General features: G+C 42.6%; 1 protein-coding gene across 9 annotated transcripts in view; it reads left to right on the top strand.

Annotated features, from left to right (window-relative positions):
• The window catches only part of tox2 (TOX high mobility group box family member 2), a 113627-nt gene extending 104695 nt beyond the window's left edge, over positions 1-8932 (top strand). For all 9 annotated transcript variants that reach the window (XM_053430259.1, XM_053430251.1, XM_053430242.1 and 6 more), the window contains 4 exons: positions 3222-3302; positions 6124-6528; positions 6614-6762; positions 8485-8932. In XM_053430259.1, coding sequence (XP_053286234.1) covers positions 3222-3302; positions 6124-6528; positions 6614-6762; positions 8485-8527 — 678 coding nt within the window. In that variant the 3' untranslated portion in view covers positions 8528-8932. The remainder of the gene's footprint in view (positions 1-3221; positions 3303-6123; positions 6529-6613; positions 6763-8484) is intronic.
• The last annotated feature ends 13315 nt before the right edge of the window (positions 8933-22247 follow it).

The raw sequence follows: 22247 nt of genomic DNA, 5'->3' as shown, positions 1-22247 counted from the left end.
AAAAAAAAAACATTAAGGTAGGCCTATGTATCGAACTGTGGGTCAAACATTGTGATACAAACCAAATTGTGAGATTGGTGTACCGTTACAGCCCTAGTAATCTCATAAAATCATCTATTCCATAGGTATATAATTATGCCAGGGCAATTTAAACAAGTCCAATGAATTCCTAGACCCAAAAAACATGGGATTAGACACCAAGATTACTTTGCTAGGTAAAAAAATGAAGCAGTTAGGATATTTCAAGGACTTCCTGCCCATCTTGGACGCCATCTTGAAATTTACAACTTTCTAGTGGTCAAACTTTGGTAAACTTTTAGTATGTTACTAAGGACACCTAATACTACAAGAAATAGCTGAGAAACCTTTTGTTAGAATTTTTTTGAGGTTAGGTGTTTTTTTTTCATATATGCAGCCGCCTATTTCTTTTTTTCCCCCCAAAGCTGGCCGTCACGTCATCCCTATAGGACCTCTGAGGTGCGTTGTGCAGAATCCCAGTCAGACCCTCTGGAGCCATGCAGGAGCACCAGAATGTAAACACAAGCCTTCCCCTATACACAGCTTTGTTTTAACTAGGACGTGGCCCCTGTTTCCAATTACCTGCAGTTCACTCTTCAAACACAGCATGCAGCTGAACTCACACAAAAAAAATGCACTGAAGGCAAAATGTTTTATCGCTGTATTTTTATTTAAGAAACGATCGGTTCAGACGCCTCATTGTTGTGACTGGAGTTCTTTCTGCAATTATTATTGTTGTGCGTCCCCCCCCCCCCGTCTGTCTGTCTGTGTTCCGTTGTGTTTTCTCCGATGTCGCCCGTGTGTTCCGCAGAACACAATATTCTTTTATTCATGTTAATGTTCATATTTCTTTTTTTTTTATCAAGACGTTCTCGTAGCTTTCGCGCTATACGGCGTCTTTATTTGAATTCCCCATAGGCCTTTGCTTTATTGTTCAAGATCAATGCATTTATTTATGTGTTATTCCTCAAGGGGACGACATGTTAAAGCTGCCCCAGAAACACAAAAGAACACTTTTCTTGTTTTTGTTTTTCAAGATTAAGATCAATTCTGTGTTTCTCTTATGAGAGGAGTAAGAAACAATGATGGTGGACTCGGGGGGGGGAGGGAGGAGGGAGGAGAGCCCTGAGCTTTAATTGAGTCTGCTGCGTATCAGCGAGAGGTCAGAGATAGAAGTAAACGAACGCCGTCACTTTGTGTAAACGTTGCTTTGATATTAAACTGCTCACTGACGCTTGCTTTCAGTTTCTGTTCAACGGAACCTCACTGTCTCCCTTTTACATACAAATATTTGTGTTTTCTTCTTTTTAGTTTGAAATTGTTCCCTCCTTTTCCTCCCCTTCCTTTCCTCTCCTCTTTTTCATTTCACATATTTGCGACCTCTCTTCCCCCCCTCTACCTCTGATCTCTTCCTCTTTCCTCTCATCTCTCCTTTTCCCCCCTCCCTGTCACTCTTGTCTTTCCCCCTCTTTTCTCTCAATATCCATTCCCGTCTTTTATTCCCCTCCCCTGTCTCTCTCTCCCTCCTGTTCCTCCCTGACTCTGGTTTCATTCCCTTCTCCTCTCGTTTCCTTTCTCCCCCTCTTGTCCTCTCCCCTCCACTCTTCCCGTGTGTTTCCTCTCCTCCTGCTCGTCTCACCAGTTGCGCGGTCTTTTCGGTCGTCGGGGGTAATCACTCCCTTCAGTGTCGGCGGGGGGGCAGTGGTATTGTCTCCTGTAATTAACTGGTTATCAAACAAGAACATTTCATTAAAGTACAATTAGGGGCTAATTCAGGCGGGACACCTCTGTGTCAGGATTACGATGGAGGCATATGCTCTCCCCTCGCAGCTTTGTTATTTTTAATTCATACTGACCTGCAGCCTCATGACGGCTTCAATTGCTAATGAATCCACTCACTTTGGAATAATTAGACATCCTTAGGCATGGTAATTTATTTAAAAGTATCCGTCGTTGCGCGACTCATTAGCTGTGTTAAATTAATTTGAAATTGAAGTAGTTTGGGGTTCATTAAAGAGGCAGCCACGGCTCTATCAATATTTAAGGGGTGAGCGGTAAGGTCGTCACTTCTGTTGTGTGTGTGTTTTTTTTTTTACAGTAATTCCTTCCCTAATAGGTGTTTCCTGGAAAAATTGTATAGACGGCTGAATTCAAGTCTTCTGAAATATGTGGCCGGTGTCCTGGAAAGGAAATAATAATGATGATGATGTAAATAGGGATGAGTGAGGGGACATCAGCTATTTGAGCTTGTATATCCATCTTCATCCCGGTCTGTTTGTTGTTGTGTGTACGTCTGTTTGTTTATTGACTGCATGTGTTAGCGGCTGCCGGCCTGTGTGCATTCAGCGACGCATGAATGCTTAATGGTTATTCTACCCCACCTCTTTGAAAGAAATGACCCTGTCCATGGGAACCACAGACTGTCTCTCACTGAGGATCAGTAATTACCCAGTGCAATCACACACACACACACACACACACACACATACACACACAAACACACACAAACTCTCCTTCATACTAAAATGCTCCAGAGAGGAGCAGAGATCTGAGTCTTCCTCATCGATTTAAGAGTGGACCTTCTGCGACTTGTTTTCCCTGCATCAAAAAGGCAATGGCTTCCATAAAGAGCCCGTAAGTGACATGTGATGACATTAACTCCAATTCCCCGTCTTAACGCATCATTTGAGGTTCGTTCAGAAGGCTTCAGATTCCCGCTCTGCCGATGCTGTTTTGAATTCTTTTTATATCTTTCTTTTTTTTTCTTTCTTTCTTCCTCGTCTGAATGATTTGCTGGGACATCGGCTCTGATTAAGAGACGAGCAACAGAGTGAGAAGCGGTCCACGGAAATGACAAATAAGCATTCTCTCCTCATTTGGCTCCATAACACTTCAAACTCCATTTTCGGAGGTTATTGTGCACAGCCTTTCCTGGCATTTCGCCGGGGACATTTTTGGATGCAATATATGATTCGGATGCAGCAGCGTCATGCAGATGGTCGAAGCTCCTCGACTTGATAACGCTACAATGAATGCATTCGATAGGTCTCTCATCGCCGGGCCCCCTGTCCGGTCACACAATCACACCGTGACTCCCGAAATCTCATCCACATCAGTCAGCGCCGACCACAGGGTCATTTTAGCCTTTGGCATCACCTTGTAATCAATCGTTGTTGTTGTTGTTGTGTTTTTCTCTCCTGCAGAACTACAAGAGGAAAACAGAGGCTGCGAAGAAGGAGTACCTGAAAGCCCTGGCCGCCTACAGAGCCAGTCTGGTTTCCAAGGTAACTGCGGGGGTCACGTCTTTGGTATACACGGGTCAGCGGCGATATAAGGGATGATGAATTAGACAGAGAATTCCTCTCACTCTTATTCCATGAAAAGGGTCCACTTGCTGCATGGAGAGAGGTTTGTATGTTTTGCGAGTGCATGTGTGTGGGTGTGTGCATGTGTGTGTGTGTGTATGGGTGCATGTGTGGGTGTATGTGTGGGTGTGTGTGTGGGTGTGTGTGTGTGTGCTCAGAGGAGAACAGTGAAAATTAGGCCACAAACACACCCGATTTGCAACCTGGGGAGAAATAAAAATTAACAGTACATGTCTGTGTGTGTGTGTGTGTGTTTGTGCGTGCATGTGTGTGCGTGTGCGTGCTCAACAGTGTGCACATGGTGTAAGAGCAGAAGTGGACATTACCTATCATTTGCTGTCCTCCTGGTGTGTCTGTCCTCCCTGATGGGCCTCTAATGTGTTGGCTGAGGTTTACTCACACCCACTGCTCCCTCTTTGCAGCAGGTTCGCTCCAGTCGAGCACATTAATGCATTTCTATCAGCTTGTGTAAGAGCCTCGTCCACATTGTGAAAAGGTCTTATTTTACTTCAGGCGCTAATATGAAATGCCCCGACAACACTTCTCCTTACATCTGCGAGGGGGGGGGGGTTTCATCCACAGAGATCGCTGGTGTTTCATTTCTAAGTTTCCTGCATTGTTTTCTGAAACACAGCTCCAAATTGCATTAGCATATACCAAGCTCCGCCCCTCTCGCCGTTCCTCCTCCCCCCCCCCCCCTCCCCCTCCCCCCCCCGCTCCTCGGCACGGCGCCACACTTCCTCTCCTGCTCATGGGCCAAAAACAAGCACCTTGATTAGGGCATGAATAGTTAATTCATCAGCCTCCTCACTGAGGCGTGCTTTACAACTGAAAAGACCATTCTCATCTCTTGTCTTCGCCGGTGCAATTACACGTGCACGTCAGAGCTCCTATACAGAGACTTGATTGATACTATATGTTGGTAGATTACCAGTCAAATAAAACTTACACAAAAATAAACCTGCATCCCCCCCCCCCCCAGCTCCACTCATTCAGTACAAACCAATCCCAATGCAGGCCTGAATCCAATGATTCACCACGACTCTCTCTCTCTCTCTCTCTCTCTCTCTCTCGCTCTTTCAATTACCAATAAAGGAGTCTTTTCAAAGTGAATTGGGGGGGGGGGGGTGGAATTAGAGGTAATTGGAGCATCATTTGAAGGATTCACATCCTCGGCGTGCACCTGTTGCCTTTTTGTTTTGTGACGCATGTCAGTTTGTGTTACAGATGTAGGGAAAAAAGGAAAGTGCGATCGCTGTCTGTCATGGCTCTTCTCGTCTTCCTTTGATTACAAAGAATTGTGCATAATGTGGTTTTATTTTAAAGTTTTAAATCCCACAGATTCAGTAAACTGTCTTCAAACAAACATGGATGTTGCTCATACAGTTCCTCTGACAAATAGGAAGTCCTTCTATCTCAATATGTCGCCCACCGATCATTTCTTTTTTTCATTTTCCACTTGACCCGGCAAAAGTGTGTGTCCCTCAGCTCCATCCATCCCTCCATCAGGTTCCATTGATTATTTCAGGGGTTCAGAGGGATGGATGTGAGCCATTACTAAACAGCAGACCGTCACAGATCACCTCAGCCAGTCTGACAGTTAATGAGAAAGACTGGATGTATTTCACACACACACACACACACACACACACAAATACACACACAAATCTCATGAAAGAGCAGGGGACAGAAAGAGAGCTGCAAAATAAATGTGTGTCTGTCTGTGTGAGGTATCAACAGGTCTTTATGTAGAAAAATAAAAGACTATGAAAACAGCAGTGACCGTGGGACAATGATTAAACCGATGTTTAGTGCTCAGCATGTGCAGCACAGTAAATACTAACATTTAAAAAAAAAAACATTTTCATATCAAATACTCATTTTTTTGGAAAGAGCAGCCATTCATTGAAGTGATTGTCCCTGTATTTGAATTTGCCAGAGCCAGCTGCTCCTCTCTCTTTGCATCAGTGACATATTGTTTTGAGAGCCTCCCCTGAGAGGAGCTCCTCTGTGGGAATGAGGAGGAGCAGCAGTCGGCTCTGTGGGGCAGTTTTATCATCCAGTGTCCATCAGCCCTCTCAGCTGTCACATGCGTTATCCTGTCCGTACACATTTTTAATTCTATGCTAAAGATGCAGTGATGCTCATGAAATATGTTCATCATAAATCATATCTGGTTGTGAAAAAATACAGCTAATTTACGACAAAAAAGAGACAACGCACATCGTACACATCTGCATTTCAATAAAAACTCAATGAACATAGCAATTAATTAACTATGCAACCTTTATACAAACTCAATCATTATTTGAATTCTTTATATTTTACTACAACTTCTTTCTTATTTTTCATGTTTATAATAACATTGTGCATGATCAATGAATTTGCTGAAGTTTTGAGATATGGCTGCATCCGACAAGGCAAAAAGAAATAATGATAAAACGCAATCCAAAATAAACTGACAATCAGAATCAGTATCGTGTTTATTGGCCAAGTAAAGACTAGGAATTTAAGGTCAGTTTCACATTGTTCTCAGTGTGCTAACATAGATATAGTTACACAGCTGAGGAGACAGAAAACTGTACAAATAGGTCAAAGAATGGTACAAAAATACTTAAATTGTATTAAATAATTCATCCCCTTTAATTATAAATAAATCCAACAATCCCTCAATGATCTTGAAAACTGTGTTCACACAAATATGAGTTTGACAATCTTCCTCCTCCTGTCTCCGGTGTAGACGTATAACGACCAAGTGGAGACAAAAGGCGGCCAATCCAGCCAGGGCTCTCCACACATGATGTCAGCCAACCCGCCCCTGTACAGCGTGCCACACCCCCCCCAGCCGTCGTCCCCCTACCTGGGGCCCGGGGGCTTCCCCCTCACCGACCTGCAGAGCTACGCAGGACACGCCCCCCGCCACACCCTGTCGCAGACGCTCAGCCAATCGCAGATGCTGCCCAGCATTAGTGCCTCTCCCCCTTCCTCCTTCCAGATCAGCCCCCCACTCCACCCCCACCAGCAGCTCTCCCTGCACCAGAGCTCGCTCCTCAACCAGCCTATCCGCATGCAGCAGTCCCAGCCAATCATCCCTCACCAGATGGGGCTGCAGGCCTCTCTTCACTCCCCGCCTCATGGGCAGCAGGTAGAGGAACAAACCGAGACACGCCTCCTGCTGCACCACCTTTCTGACGCTTAGAGTTGGGCTTAATTTTTCTGTCTTTCTCCAGGGTTTCTCCCACCTCCAGTCAGAGTATCAGAAGAGTATTGGTGGTTCCCAGTCTCCAGGAGCCCCTGGTCCTGGTCCAGGCCCTGGAGGGCCTCAGGGCCACGACTGGGACGGTGAATACTGCAATCGGGAGTGTGGCAACCACTGCAGGTCAGTGGGTTTTACTTGCATCCCCTGTTTTCCACAATAACCTTTGTTACAGCAGCTCATCCACTCACACAGGCTCAGAGAGGAGATAAATGAACTGAGAACAACCAAGTTTTATCTACTGTACTATAAATATATATAAATAAAGTGCATAACTCCGCCAAGGCCCAACAGTCCAATCAAAGTTTACACGCTCATAGAATTCAGTTCCACAAATACAATTTTTTATCAAGATCAATGAACTATTCCTTGAGAAATTGTATAAAACTCAAAGAAATGTCCTTTCTCACGAAGTTAAAGAGAGTGAAAAACGATTCCTTGAGTAGCATCTTTATCTGAATCTGCACCAAACTTGAATGAGTTCTTTCTTTTCCAATGTTGCATTTTCGTGGAAATCAATTCTGTAGTTTTAGCCCCAAAAATTTCAAGTCATAGTTTTATATTTTTGAATTCAAAACAGATATTCTGGTTAAATTCATACGATTCATGAGAAAAATAAACATACGTTTGTCTTCCTGGAACTCCTTCAGAGAGAAACATATATTGTCATGTCAGTCTCTCACACGCCTTCCACAATATAAGCAGTGAGAGGTGTCAGCTGGGTTCCAGTGAGACAGGGGAGACAGCTGGAGAGGTAATGGTGAGATAATAGAGCTTGTCATGTGTTTGTCAGGCAGCGGTGGGAGAAAAAAAGTAAAACAGATGTTCCTAACTCGACTTTTCAGCGTTATTGTACTAAATGGTTTGGCAGAGGCTGAGCCGTCCTGCTGCACTGGAAGATATAAGCACCTGGAAATGATCGGTTTATCAACAGAGCTCGGTCAGAGTGAGGCTGCGTCCATGTGACCACGTTTTCATTTGAAGACGCATAAACTCTGAAATGGAGACGACGCTACTCCGGGGTTTTAAAGCCACTAAAATGGAAAAGTTGATGAAATGACCTGTTTCCAGTCTTGATGGACACAAACGGAGATGTTTGGAGATGATGACGTATGACACACAGATGGTTTATCGGGTCCTTTGGTTCATGATGTAGCCTTCGCTGAATCGTCAGGCTCCCATCACATGACCACTTAACAACCAGCTCTGCCTCGGCTACCAGTGTAGAATCACATTTGATTTGTAAAGCCTATATTCACAAATCACAATGTGTCTCATTGGGCTCAACAAGGTGCGACATCCTCTGTTGTTAAAGTTCAACAAGAGTCAGGAAAAACTACCAAAACCTTAACTGGGGAAAAACTGTAGAAACCTCAGAGAGACATCCAGACATGTGATGGATCCGTCTACCAGGACAGACAGACGTGAAATAGATGCTGCATGTAACTGAGAACATCAACAAAATAAAAATATTTACATCAGCGATAAGAAGAATAGTCTTTGTGCAGTAAAATTCAGTATTTCAACAATACAACTTTTACATCTGTAGTGAATTAGCTTTATTCAAGCTATAATTCCTGCCATGTGGGACGTGCATGCTTTCCTGTTTACACTGGGATAGGCATGCCCAGTATGGTTGGTCACGTGATACGTGTTTCCAGGTGTGTTAGTGTAGAACGGGGATTCAAACTTACACGGAGCCACATTCTAGCTCATGTTAGAATCTGTGCTTTTTGCTTTAAATTTGCAAATAAAAACCGTCGGAGATAAAATGTTTCTCTGCCATTTTCTTTTCATTTTTTTCATTGGAATCTAACCGGTGTCCGTCTCTGTCTCCCTGTGCAGTGGCAGCATGATAGGCAGGGACAAGCCACTCTACCTCACCTGAAACTGAAGATCTCTGTCAACAAATACGACACCGAGGAGTCTACTGTCGCCCCCCCCCCCTCTCCCTACCACCAACCATCCCCCTCTCCCATTTCTCCCCCTCTTCTGATGCACACGCATAACATACACACACAGTGCACACTTAACATACAATTACACACTCCCACATGCAAACAGACACACACACGCACACACAGATTCTGCCTCCCAGACACCATCACACACACCACCACCTTTATTTGTCAATGTAACTATTATTATTTTATTTCTCAGTTTCTAGAAGAATTTGTGACCGGAGTTTTTTGACTAGATGACTACTGTCTGTACCACTTAATGTATTAGCAGTCCTCTCGCTGTATTCAATTTGCCAAGCACTTACGAAGCGACGCCCCCCCCACCCCACCCCACCCCGCCCCTCCCATCCTCTGTCTGAGTTGAGCGTCTGTGCCCTCTCCGCCACAGACCGGGCCGCTGAGCACTCCTCTGCTATGTCACCCTCACAGTCCCTCAGGGGCCACATGCAGCTTTAATTAGAATGAGAAGAATTAAAAAAAAAAGAAAAAAATAACGACTCTTCCTTCTTCTTTAATCATTTTAATTTCCTTTTTTTTGTATCTTTTTTTTTTTACCCCCTTTTTTGTTGCTGTTATTGTTGTCGTTGCTGTTTTATTTATTTCTGGCTTGCAAGATTGTTCCTCTTCTGTTTTTTTTGTCGGGGCCCTGTGCTATAGAGAAATATTAACTTCTAGTAGGTTCAGCACAGGCCTCCATGTTATGGTAGCTTTGCTTAAGGGCCTGCAAATTAATATGAAAAAAGCTCGGGTGGGGGGGGGGAAGAGAAGCAAAACAAAAATAATCTTTTTTTAATATTAAAGACCTGTTTCGGGTCTACTGAGCTGTCACAGTGTGATTGTAAATATCACTTTTATGGGATCAGATTGGGAATTGGAGGTCCAGATAGATTTGTCTCTTCTTTAATATTACATGTGAGTCATTGTGTGTGTGTATGGATGCGCGCGTGTGTGTGTGTGTGGACGTTAGAATGTACCCCATTCATAGCGCACGCAGTCGAGCGCGTGCACGGACCCACGTGCACGAGAGAGCGTCTCAGTGTTTCAGAGTCTTTCTGGTGAATTTGAACAGCCGTGTGCAGCTGGATTCCAGACGAGTATTTCACACTCTCGTTCCTGCATTAAATCTGTGCTCACTGGTGTGTTTTTTTTCCAATAAAGTTCAATCTAAAAACTGAATACACAATATGTGTCCTGCAGATCATTAAATGGAAAGAGCCAGGTGAGAGAGATGGAGAGGAAGGACACGCAAAGAGAGAAAGGAAGAAAAAAAAAAACGCCAGGAGATATAAAATGAGATATAATGTTGCAGGTGAACACAAAAAAAAAAGAAAAAAGATATTGCCTCAAAACACCCCCACCCGCCCCCCCCCCCTCCATCCCCCTCCCTCCCTCTATCCCTCGCTCCCTCTTCTTATTTTGTCTGACCACGATGTCGACTCTCGTGTCCTCGACACGCAGCAGTGAAGTAATGGAACATGTGAATGGAGCCATCACATCCGCGTTACAGTGATTTTTATAAGTTTCTAGTCGGTGTTTGGTTGTGTTGATCTCATCTTTTTAACTCTCGTGTGATTAACAGAAATGCATTTTGTTTGCTGACAAAGACCTCTGTTCTCATCTCTTTGCTCTGTAGCATCGATCCACTTTCAGTTGTTACAGAACTATAACATTCTAAGTTGTGTAAAAAATAAAAATAAAAACCTGCCAATTGTAGTTATTTTATTTGTAAAGCCAGTAAAACGATAAATATTTTAAATGGTTATCAATATATTGTGTTTTTTTTTTCCCTCTTTCGCTAGTTGCCCATCAGCCATTGGACAGGTTTTTTCTTATTTATGAAAGAAATTAGATCACTTTTGCTTCTTACAATGGAGGTGTATTTTTATTCTTAATCTATTGTTTTTGTTTCCTTTGGTTTGATATATACAAAAAAAAAATGATGATGACCACAGTGACTATTATTTCTTTCATTTTTTTTTTTTTTTTACATTTTGGTTGCTGCTCCTTTCTTTCCTTGCCAGCAGCATCTGTTTGTGTCACAACGCTTCTTTAATTTTCAAACCTGCATAATAAAAAAAAGTGAAAAAGTGAAAAAAGGCCTCATGTCTCTTGATTTCCCTGCAGACGTCGTCTCCTGTTCTGTCCCGTTGTCACTCTAACGAGACGCTCACACTTTTACACACGTGGTAATCGTCGTTTTCAAGACACCCACCACTCTCCCCACCTCACAGTGTGTTTGCACGGAAGAAGGTCACATTTGTATCCTATCTGTATATTTAGCTCGGGGCTCCGGTGGCCTTACCTAATTAGCCGTGGATGCAGTCGACAGAAGCCAGCGTGAGTATTGCCAGTAAACTATCTTAAAAAACAAGAGAGCAGATGCGAGAAGACTTTTTTTTTTTCTTCTTCTTCTTTGCTTGTGAAAGTGGTGCATCGTAGGCGTCTAGTGTGAGATAAAGAGAACAGAGAAATGCAATGTGCACACAAACTCAGGCAACCGTCCAAGTACTGATTTTACCCCAATTGCACACAAGTCTTCTTAGAGACTCAGCGAGAGAGATAGAGCGAGAGAGAGCGAGGGAGAGACGGAGAGATTGAAATGGAACTGTCACGATCCCTCCGTTCGATGTTTTATTCATTCTCCGTCTGCCTCCTGTCTCTTCTTCAATAGTATTGAATCGGCAAATAGATCATTATTGGACAATTGGAAAACCTGCCACTTTGTGATATGACACACATTATATGAAAATCACAGTCATACATTCTTAATGCAGTGCCGGATAAAAAGGTGTTTCGGGTGCACACAGCTCAGTGTCTGTGTGTGTTTGTGCTTGTGTGTGTCTCTTCTGTCGCCTGTCCTCTTTAGGTGTAAGCATCTTTGCACACACATTATAACACTTCTTCTTTCTTATTTCCAGACAAGATGGCTTTCCCTTTCGCTGCGTATTCTCTCCGGCGTCCTCAGTACACCGCCGCCGTCGATAGTAATACTGTAGTAAATACTGCGAGGAGACAGTATCAATCTGACACTTCTGTCAGCGGCCCTTAATCCCCATCCCTCGTCTCCGAGTCAAAGTCGCGGGGCCGACCGGAGAATGAAAAAGCCACGATTTATGGCGCGGGATGCCATTGAGAAGAGGTGAACTCATTGGTCTTGTTGGTTTCCATAGATTTGAAAAAGACCCACTGCTGCAACAAAATGGATGACATCAATAACGGCGGGCCGGTTGACAAAGACGAGGTCAGAGTGGCAGAGTGAGAGTGATGCAGAGCGACTGTAAACTCACTGTTTAAATCACCTCTCACTCTCTGCTTGGATTTGATATGTTGTTACTCTGATATATGTCATGTGAGTTTTCACTTTAGCTCGTTATATATAAACCGGATAAAACTTGATTTTAAATCACCTCAGTCATTTTGGACCCATGTTGTTTACGTGTTAGTATCTTTCACTTTTTAACAACAGTGGGATAAGTGAGGTAAACAGTGTCAGATGCAGCGACCAGTTCAATGTCTAGTTTCTTAGTTGGTTATTAAATGGTTAATGAAAGTGAGTCTATGCCTGGGGACATGTTTTCATGTGATGAACGTGAGGTCAACCTCAGTGTGACATTTGTGGACTCGCGAACATTTTCCATCACCAACAGGTTTGTTTAGATCCACCCAGTGTCAATCTTTTAGATTTTTTTTAATTTCTCTAAATGGGCCTCATGTGTTCACTGTTGTGGCGGAAGCGGCGCACCATCACCGATTCTCATGTGAACATCCGGCCCCGCGACAAAACCAGGTGTTAGAGCCGCTCTGTGCTCTGACTTTAAAGTGACGCGGAGCAGAGGGTCAGTGCTGCGGCCGAACCTGGAGCCTCATGCACGTTTCCAACACACACGAGCTGCACGAGCAGAGCGTTTCAGTTGCAGCTCTGGTGCTGCGGTGGAGCAGCAACCAGCAGGAAACGTGGGTGGTTTTAACAAGAAACTGGTTTCGATTTGTGCTCACAATCAGTTAAGGTTTTCTTTTTTAATGCTGACTGAACTGCACAAAATAAAACAATAACAACACGCAAAAGTGTCTGCAGGGTTGTGAACAATAAGCCGGGGGGTTAATTCATTATTTTTTCCAGAATTAACTGCAATACAATTTTTTTTATTTAAAAATTTAGCAACTTAGAGTTAAACAATTTTGAGTTATTAATTTCTTCACCGTGTTTCAAAAAGTAGACGTGTTTTGTTTTTTTTACTTCGTCGCAGATTGCAGATTCATAACTACCCACAAAAACACACTGGAGCCGACAAAGGGTGAGAAAATGTAACAGACAACATCAGGGTTGAGACGAACAACCAACTTGTGGTTTCACCCAACATCGATATTTTGTAATCCAGCGTGCATGCTCTGTAAACTTCAACAGAAATTAGCTTGTGGCGCACGCTGGCCAAATATAGTCCATTTCCTGTTTCAAGTTGTTCTATTGTCTTTGAAAGAACCACAGGCACAACTTCCCTCCATGTTAAAATCCCCCTTCAGACTCATAGTGAAACATCAGGTGAAGAATTTCTCTGAATTTGAATAAATGTCGATATTACAAATCTCTCTTACTTGTCTGTCTTATATACATGTGTTATATATATTAATACATGTATTTGTGGGGATAAGCCCACAGAGAATTATCACTGAGGTTTTTATAATGGGTTTCAGCTCACAGCTCAGCCACAGTGTTGTTTTCATCAGACAGCGGTTTTCACTCTGTACAGTTGTTTTCAGACATGTACTCTGGAACCTATCGGGGCGATGGACTCCGGACTTTCTGAGGAGTTTGGCTTTCACAAGAACACAGCAGGAGATTCTCCGATCAGATATAAAACCACAGGGTGCAGGTGAGGGGCGGCTCCTGGGTCGAGCATGGGGGGGGGGGGGGTTCAGGCATGTTGTATTAATTCTGCTGCAGAGATCACATGGTTCTGTTAACGGCACATCGACACGTGCGTTGGTCTTCATCACTGAAAGCTTTGGAATCTCTTGTCTTTGCCAATTCACATCTTCATCGGCGTCTTCAAAAGTCATGTCTCCTCTTTCTCATTTGTTTATGCTTTTCTTATTTTGTGACCATTGCTGGTTAGACACAGCATCAACACGCCCACTCGCTCGCAGTGAATCTCCTGCCGTTTCCTCACATTAGATCAGATTAGATTAGATTCAACTTTATTGTCATTGCTAAGTACAGTGCCTTGCATAAGTATTCACCCCCTTTGGACTTTTCTACATTTTGTCATGGTATAACCACAGATTAAAATTTATTTCATCGTGAGTTTATGTAATGGACCAACACAAAATAGTGCATCATTTGGAAGTGGGGGGAAATATTACATGGATTTCACAATTATTTACAAATAAAAATCTGAAAAGTGTTGAGTGCATATGTATTCACCCCCTTTACTGTGAAACCCCTAACAAAGATCTGGTGCGACCAATTGCTTTCACAAGTCACATTTGCAAGTCACATAATTAGTAAATAGGGTCCACCTGTCTGCAATTTAATCTCAGTATAAATACACCTGTTCTGTGACGGACTCAGAGTTTGTTGGAGATCATTACTGAACAAACAGCATCATGAAGACCAACGAGCTCACCAAACAGGTCAGGGATAAAGTTGTGGAGAAATATGAAGCAGGGTTAGGTTATAAAAAAATATCCAGAGCTTTGAACATCTCTCTGAGCACCATAAAATCCATCATAAGAAAATGGAAAGAATATGGCACAACCGCAAACCTACCAAGAGGAGGCCGTCCACCCAAACTGAAGAGTCGGACAAGGAGAAAATGAATCAGAGAAGCAACCAGGAGGCCCATGGTTACTCTGGAGGAGTTGCAGAGATCCACAGCTGAGGTGGGAGAATCTGTCCACAGGACAACTATTAGTCGTCTACTCCACAAATCTGGCCTTTATGGAAGAGTGGCAAGAAGAAAGCCATTGTTGAAAGGGATCCATAAAAAATCCCGTTTGGAGTTTGCCAGAAGCCATGTGGGAGACACAGCAAACATGTGGAAGAAGGTGCTCTGGTCAGATGAGACCAAAATTGAACTTTTTGGCCTCAATGCAAAACGCTATGTGTGGCGAAAACCCAACACTGCCCATCACCCTGAGCACACCATCCCAACAGTGAAACATGGTGGTGGTAGCATCATGCTGTGGGGATGCTTCTCTTCAGCAGGTACAGGGAAACTGGTCAGAATAGAGGGAAAGATGGATGGAGCCAAATACAGGGAAATCCTTGAAGAAAATCTGATGCAGTCTGCAAAAGACTTGAGACTGGGGCGGAGGTTCATCTTCCAGCAGGACAATGACCCTAAACATACAGCCAGAGCTACAAAGGAATGGTTTGGATTAAAGAATGTTAATGTCTTAAAATGGCCCAGTCAAAGCCCAGACCTCAATCCAATAGAGAATCTATGGCAAGACTTGAAGATTGCGGTTCACAGACGGTCTCCATCCAATCTGACTGAGCTTCATCTTTTTTGCCAAGAAGAATGGACAAACCTTTCCATCTCTAGATGTGCAAGGCTGGTAGAGACATACCCCAAAAGACTTGCAGCTGTAATTGCAGCGAAAGGGGGTTCTACCAAGTATTGACACAGGGGGGTGAATACTTATGCACCCAACAGATGTCAACTTTTTTGTTCTCATTATTGTTTGTGTCACAATAAAATTTATTTTGCACCTCCAAAGTACTATGCATGTTTTGTTGATCAAACGGGAAAAAGTTTATTTAAGTCTATTTGAATTCCAGTTAGTAACAGTACATAATGGGAAAAAGTCCAAGGGGGTGAATACTTATGCAAGGCACTGTACCTATACAACGAAATGCAGTTCAGCATCTAACCAGAAGTGCAAAAAAGGCAGTAAAGTGCAGAGTATTGTGCATATTTAAAGTGGAATGTAAATAAATAGATATGTACAGTAAGAAATATATATGGAATAGTACAGTATTAACAGGTATTGTATGATATAAGAACTATGAGCAGTAAGAAATATATATGGAATAGTACAGTATTAACAGGTATTGTATGATATAAGAACTATGAGCAGTAAGAAATATATATGGAATAGTACAGTATTAACAGGTATTGTATGATATAAGAACTATGAGCAAGATAAATATCTAAAAATATATAAATATGAATATACTATAGGTGGGATGATACAGTAGTAAAAAAAGTAACAGTGTAGTGCAAATGTTCAAATGTTCAAATGTTCAGTGTTTGGAGGAGGGTGTGTGGCAGTCCAAGCCAGGGGGGAGGGGGGGGAAGTATAGTCACTGGGCTCATTCGGACTTTACCAGGAGTTGTTAGGAGGAGGCTGGCAGGCAGAACTTTGCAGATTGTACGCAGCCTCTGACTTGAAAATTGACGTTCTCACATTGAGGCCCTGAGCCTGTCGGGAGATTAACCAGCACAGTGATGTGTTAGATATGTAGGTATATATGGTAGTAGGTAATAGTTAGGTAAACAACTGTTTGGTATCAAGCTTGTCACATCAATTTAAAAGGTATTTAGCGTGGCAGTTTTTTTGTTTATTGCTAGTTTCCATCAACCCCAATGGCCAAAAAATACAGGTTTTGATACAATAATAACAATAACACAAATAATACACAATAATTGGGGCACTTAGAAGCAAAAGATAGATTATTCAAGCTATCGTTGATTTAACCAATAGTATTCCAATGATACCGCAAATGTGGCACCATTTAAACTTGCCCATCCATGTCTCATTATGGGTGAGTTATTGAATGTGATAGGAATTACAGATTTAACCTGGCTTGATATCATAGTCTTTGTTTCTCCGGAGGTTTTCTCCTTCACCTTCTTTGACAGACTGTACATCTCTGGTTAGTGAAACGTATTGTGTTGAATGAATGGGATTTATCAGAAGTTGTACGTGTCCGGCAGGTTGTTTGAGAGAAAGTGGTGTGATCGGGCTGAGGCTGCACTTCTGATCTTTATGGAGACATGGAAACTGCGGTTAGAGCTGTAAGCAAATGGTGGCCAGAGGAGAGGCTAGTTTCATTGCAAGTGAAGAGTACCTCTCTCTCTCTCTCGTTCACACACTCACACACCCACACACACACACACACACACACACACACAGACACACACACTGAAGCTGTGGGCTGTGCAGGGGCCAGGAGCTGCAGAGAAACGACGTGTGCTTATACTGACTAAGAGGTAAAATAATAGTGCCTCGCATTTCTCCGTCTCAGCAGTTTTTAAATCTTGACTTGAAGTGGAGATGAGTCAGACTGAGAGCCACACACATGACTATTTTCTCATCACCTCTGCAGTCGGCTGTGAAAGTCAGGTTTCTCTGTGCCCTGGATCACCTCAGACACACACACACACACACACACACACACACACGCACGCACGCACGCACACACACACACACACACACACACACACACAACAGGACCAGCCATACGCAGTCATTTCAGATGTTTGTTAAACACAGCAGCTGCTCTATTTGAGCTATATCGCCCACACATGCTGCACCTCAGATCCTCCAGTAATTGCATGTTGGAGAGAGTGTTGGAGAGGAATGGTTGTGTTAGTGTAATAAGGTTCGGGGTCCAGATGTTCAGGATTAGAGGCTTGTTATGAAAATACAATATAGTTACTCAGGAAGTTGGTTACTCGGCTCTGTCATGCACATGGCATGTAGCTCTACTTGAACAGGGCTTGGAGATGAGATGGAGGACTCAGTGGGAATATATAGTGCAACATGTTGGGATGTTGTATAATAGACGGTCCCCATGTTTGGTCGGTTTATAAAGGTCCACTTCCTTAAAAGCAGCACCATAGCAACCAAGCTGTGGAGCTGACTCTGCCAATGTACAGTCGATGTAGCTTCAGAATCCGTCTCTGAGCGAGTTACTCTTGGCTCTGTCAGTGCTGCTCTGTCAGTGCTGCTCTGTCAGTGCTGCTCTAAATACGTTTTAAAACCACAAATATATACAACTCATAGGGAAGTAAATGTATTAAAGGGGTTATTTGTGTTATATGTTCCTGTTTTTTTTGTGTGAAGAGAAAATAATCACTTTCCCCCCAAGCAGTTGAAGAAATGATGCATGTAGAGCACATCCTTCCAGCATGGCTCAGATTGGACAAGACATTTGACCAAGCATTGGGTTCCAGGTGGACATGAGGGGCTGCAGCTGGTCAGCAGGTTATATCATTATCATCTATTCTTCCTCTGAAAGATCAAATCATCGTCCAGGAAGCTTAAAAACTACTCTGGGCTGTGCTAGTTTTATTTATTTATTTGTTTCATTATCTATATTAGGTTGTTTTCCACTCCGTAATACATTTTCTTAATAACTTTGATTTAACTTTGTTGTGTTCCAAAAAAAGGGGAAACATTCGATTAGTATTATAACCTTTAAATGTGTATTCATGAAATGACTCAATGTATACCTGTAAAAAACAAAGTTTACTGTACGTATATAATATAATACAGTGTAAACAAAGTCCTGAAGGTTTGAACTCTACTCCAGGTAGAATAAACTACACATAATAACAGCAGCACGCCAAAGACTAACAACTGCTAATGGTTGATTTGTATTTTTCTGTATCTGCTGATCTCTGAAAATAGTCACAATCAATTACTGAGCAAAGCGAAAGTGAATTGTGCTTACATAAAGGAAGTTAGATCTAGGAGTCGGTCATGTTTAGTCACTACTGTCTGATACACATATGTCATCCTTGAGAATTCTCCCTCTTCGACCACTCAAAGTGTTTATGTACCTGCAGAATTTGGGATGGTCTATACGTGACTGTAATTTTTCCTATTTCAAAATCGTATATATATCGCTCTATCTGTAAATCCGCTCTGTCTCTATTTATGTCTGTGTGACAAACTTTTATTCTTTGGGTCCCGAGGGACATTTATTTTTGTCGGGGCGCATCTGCATTCATCAGAATCAAATACACAAGTTATCGTTTCCTCCTTTTTCTCTCCCGCTCTGTCTCCCTTCCAAGTAATGATACTTTCTATCACTCTAAAGTGTTTTCAATCAGTCCCCCTGGTTTTAAAGGGATCGGCTTAAAAGACTTGGAGCAGGTGAAAAATGTGGATTGAATTCTAACTTGGGATTCGGTTCAATCATTCACAGAGAGTTTCACCAGCTGCCGTAAACCCTCATGTAGTCCGCACGATGACAGCCAGCGTGTTTTACAAATACAGATTTGTTCTCAGTTAAGAGCATTTTAATGTTTGGGTTGTTAGCATCAGTCTTTCAATTGAGATGTTCAGCAGCTGTTGATGTTCTCAGCTCTTCAGGTCAGGAAGGATCAGACATTTCTGGAGGTTTCAGATTCTTTAAGAGAAACACCAGAACTTAAATGAATGTCTTTTGGGGCCTGGCCACCTGAAGTGTCCCCTCATCTCTGAAGACTTTAATGCTACTGGGGAGGAAGTTTATCTCAATCAACGTCTAATGAAACTTTTAAACAAACTCTTCTACGAAGTCCTAAAATGTTCATTGGAGACTATTTGTTTTTCCAACATCTGCTGTAGCGGAGAGTTTTCACTTGTAGAAACCCAAAGGACTTTTAGGTTTAAGGTTGTGGAAAAGTGCCACAATACAAGACAGGACAGTACTGTTTTATTAACATTTAACCCAAACCACTGTCCTTCTCTGACAGGGTGTAAAGCTTCCATCAATATGTACAAACACTGGCTACAACACACTGTTCCCCTCCAGTACACCAGGGGATAGTAAAGCAGCGACTATACATCAACAAAAACGCAAAATGAATCGAGCAACACTATAACATAGTAAAAACTGAGAAGATTCAAATTGGGCTGTTGTTAATCGCAGAAGAGAGAAGCACCGGTAAACAATCATGTTCAAAACACAGCAAAAATCTTGATTTAAAGTACTAAGACAGATTTCTCGAAATATTTAGCAGATTGACGGGCTGAAATTACTACTCGACCAATCAGGGACCTTCAGTGCTGCGAGCCCCGCCTCTAAGTACTTAAGTTAAGTAGCCTAGCATCTTCCTGAACAGGGAACCTAACGTATCTTTATTCAGACTTTCAACACATTATTAAACTAAACAAGGTAAGATCCTGATATGTGAACACACCACAACCCAACTTGCTCATTTAAACCCCCAAAAAAACTGCAAATCCAATAATTTCATTGGTACGTTTAATTACATTCGATAACCCTGAGCCAGTAAAGACCGGAAGTCTGTTTTTCTCCGAGCTGCTTCTCCTGCTTGTCGGCCTCAGATAATAAACACAGGAGAACAGTCTGAAAAAGGCACTTTTCATACATTTCCTTTAAAAAACGGATTATCAAATTAATGGAAACTGCTCAATAACTGCTGCGGTGAGGAATGCTTCCCACCTAATTGAATTAGGGTTTTCATTTCTGTGATTTCTGTGTTTGTTTTTGGCAGCTGCCATCTGTTTGCCTGGGACCAGCTCTATTAATAAGCTATTCAGATTGAGATGGGGCTTTTTTCCAGCAACTGTTTCTCACCTCCTCTCTCCCTCTCTCTCTCCGTGTTCTCGCTCATCCAAATGATTGTCATGGAAATCATCAGAGGTGCCAAAGCGCAGACAAAAGAAACAGAGCTTTAACGTACACCTGAGCCAAAAAGAACAGAACTGTAGTCTAATTACGATGGGAACAATTAAGACTGTGCATATTTATTGACAGGGGACTTCACACAGGAGCATATGCTCATGAATACAAAAACAAAAAAAATTGAAGACAGGAGCGGGAGGGGTGGTTGGAGGTGTTGGATCAGAAATGTCTGTATGATGGTGTTATTGGAAAAAAATAAAACGATGTTATCCAAGAAAGCCGGAGCTGCGAGGACAATGTGACAAATCTGACATTTTCATTGTAATTTCCTCATCATCTACTTCATTGTTTTTGTGCAATAACTTTCTGAAAACAACGTGACCGATTCCCATTGATTTGAATGAAAAACTCACGTGTGCCGGTCATCATCAGCAGCCAATAAACCTCCTTTATTTATTCATTTATTTATTTATTTATTCATCAACCTCCCCTCGCTCTCCCCTGTCCAACGCTCCCGAGAACAAGCAACTCCAATCTGGGCTTTGCTCAGTATTCCGATCACACTCCCGGCTCCTCTAGTAATACAAGTCTACTTTAAAATTCATAACTACATTTGGAAAGAATAAAAAGGTGCCCTGATGGAATATTTCCAAGGAGCTTACTTGAGCGAAAATACAATTCGCTTTGGCATATTTAATAACCCTAACCTGCTCTTTAAGACATACAGTAGTAATAACAATATTAAAAAAAAGAGGGAAAATACTGGGGACGGGAGGAAAAAATAAGAAAATCCAAGCTATGCCATAGCATGAAATGAGGAGCTATAATTCATGCCTCTAGGAGGAGGATGAGAGAAGGATGGAGAGAGAGAGGGAGAGGGGCAGAAATGAAGGAGACAAGAGACGGAGAGAAGTTGGAAAGAGTCAGCTCAACTCTTCATTTCCTTCCTCTTGCTCCTCTCGTCTTCTGCCTGCGAGGAACTTTGAATCGGATCAAACAACGCACATCGATTAAGCATCGGATGAACGACTCTCCAACGACCCAGGCCTCGGCCCTCTGTGCATGTTGGACACACTTATCGAGGAGTCGAGGTTCGAGGTGATTGGGCGGTTTCTTCTCCTCTTTTGGATTCAGGTTCTAACGCTCGAACCCTGGTTCTACTTCCGCTAAACGCTTGGCGCCATTGTTCGGTTCCTTGAGAGTTCCCGTTTGATTCCTGTTGAATCCTCAAACGCTGTGGGAGGAGAGGCACAATGGACGAGTGTGAGAAAATAGATAACACGCTCCTCCAATTGGAATATGAATTGCTCTGCTTGAGCTTTAGTATTAATCTCTTGCCCTCTTTCCTCTCTCCAGTCCCTTTGTGTTAAGAGGGAGGGGGGGAAAGAGAGATACAGGGAGAGAGAGAGAGAAAACAAGAAAGAGAATGATATTGTGGGATTTCCTGTTCTGAATTAGGTCAGAGCCAATCAAAGCTAAAATGCTTTCTCTCTCTCTCTCTCTCTCTCTCTCTCTCTCTCTCTCTCTCTCTCTCTCTCTCTCTCTCTCTCTCTCTCTCTCTCTCTCTCTCTCTCTCTCTTCTGAGTGGAGAGACAGCGCCCCCTATCCCTCTCTGGTGGTACTATAAAACATGTGAGCCCTGATGGTGGCTCCCCTTAGTCTATGCTCTACTGCCACCTGTCTGCCGTGATGGACACTGCAGGGTGAGGCAAACAAAGCCTGCAGGGACATGTGATGTTGTGCATACATGTAACATGCATCCCTCTGCATTGACTCCCTCTTAATGGAAAGGAAACACGTGCACACTGTTACTTGTGAGCAGTAAGAAGTAAGATAATCAGACAAGGTCTTCTCTTTTCTCGATCTTTCCATTTTGGATTGTGTCTATAAAGGATGAGGCCAAAGTTGTTATTATTATCTGGGCTGATATAATAACCACTGCATGTAAACTGATATAAAACAGCCCTGTGTGTGAAATATATCTGACTGTTAGTCTGTGACTGATAACATACATCCTATGTAAAAAAAAAAAAACATCAAGTTTCAATTAATTGCAAATT

This window comes from Pleuronectes platessa, chromosome 2 (assembly GCF_947347685.1).
Source record: "Pleuronectes platessa chromosome 2, fPlePla1.1, whole genome shotgun sequence".
Taxonomy (NCBI): domain Eukaryota; kingdom Metazoa; phylum Chordata; class Actinopteri; order Pleuronectiformes; family Pleuronectidae; genus Pleuronectes; species Pleuronectes platessa.
The sequence above is the reverse complement of the archived record's forward strand: the minus strand, read 5'-3'. Positions and strand labels throughout refer to the sequence as shown.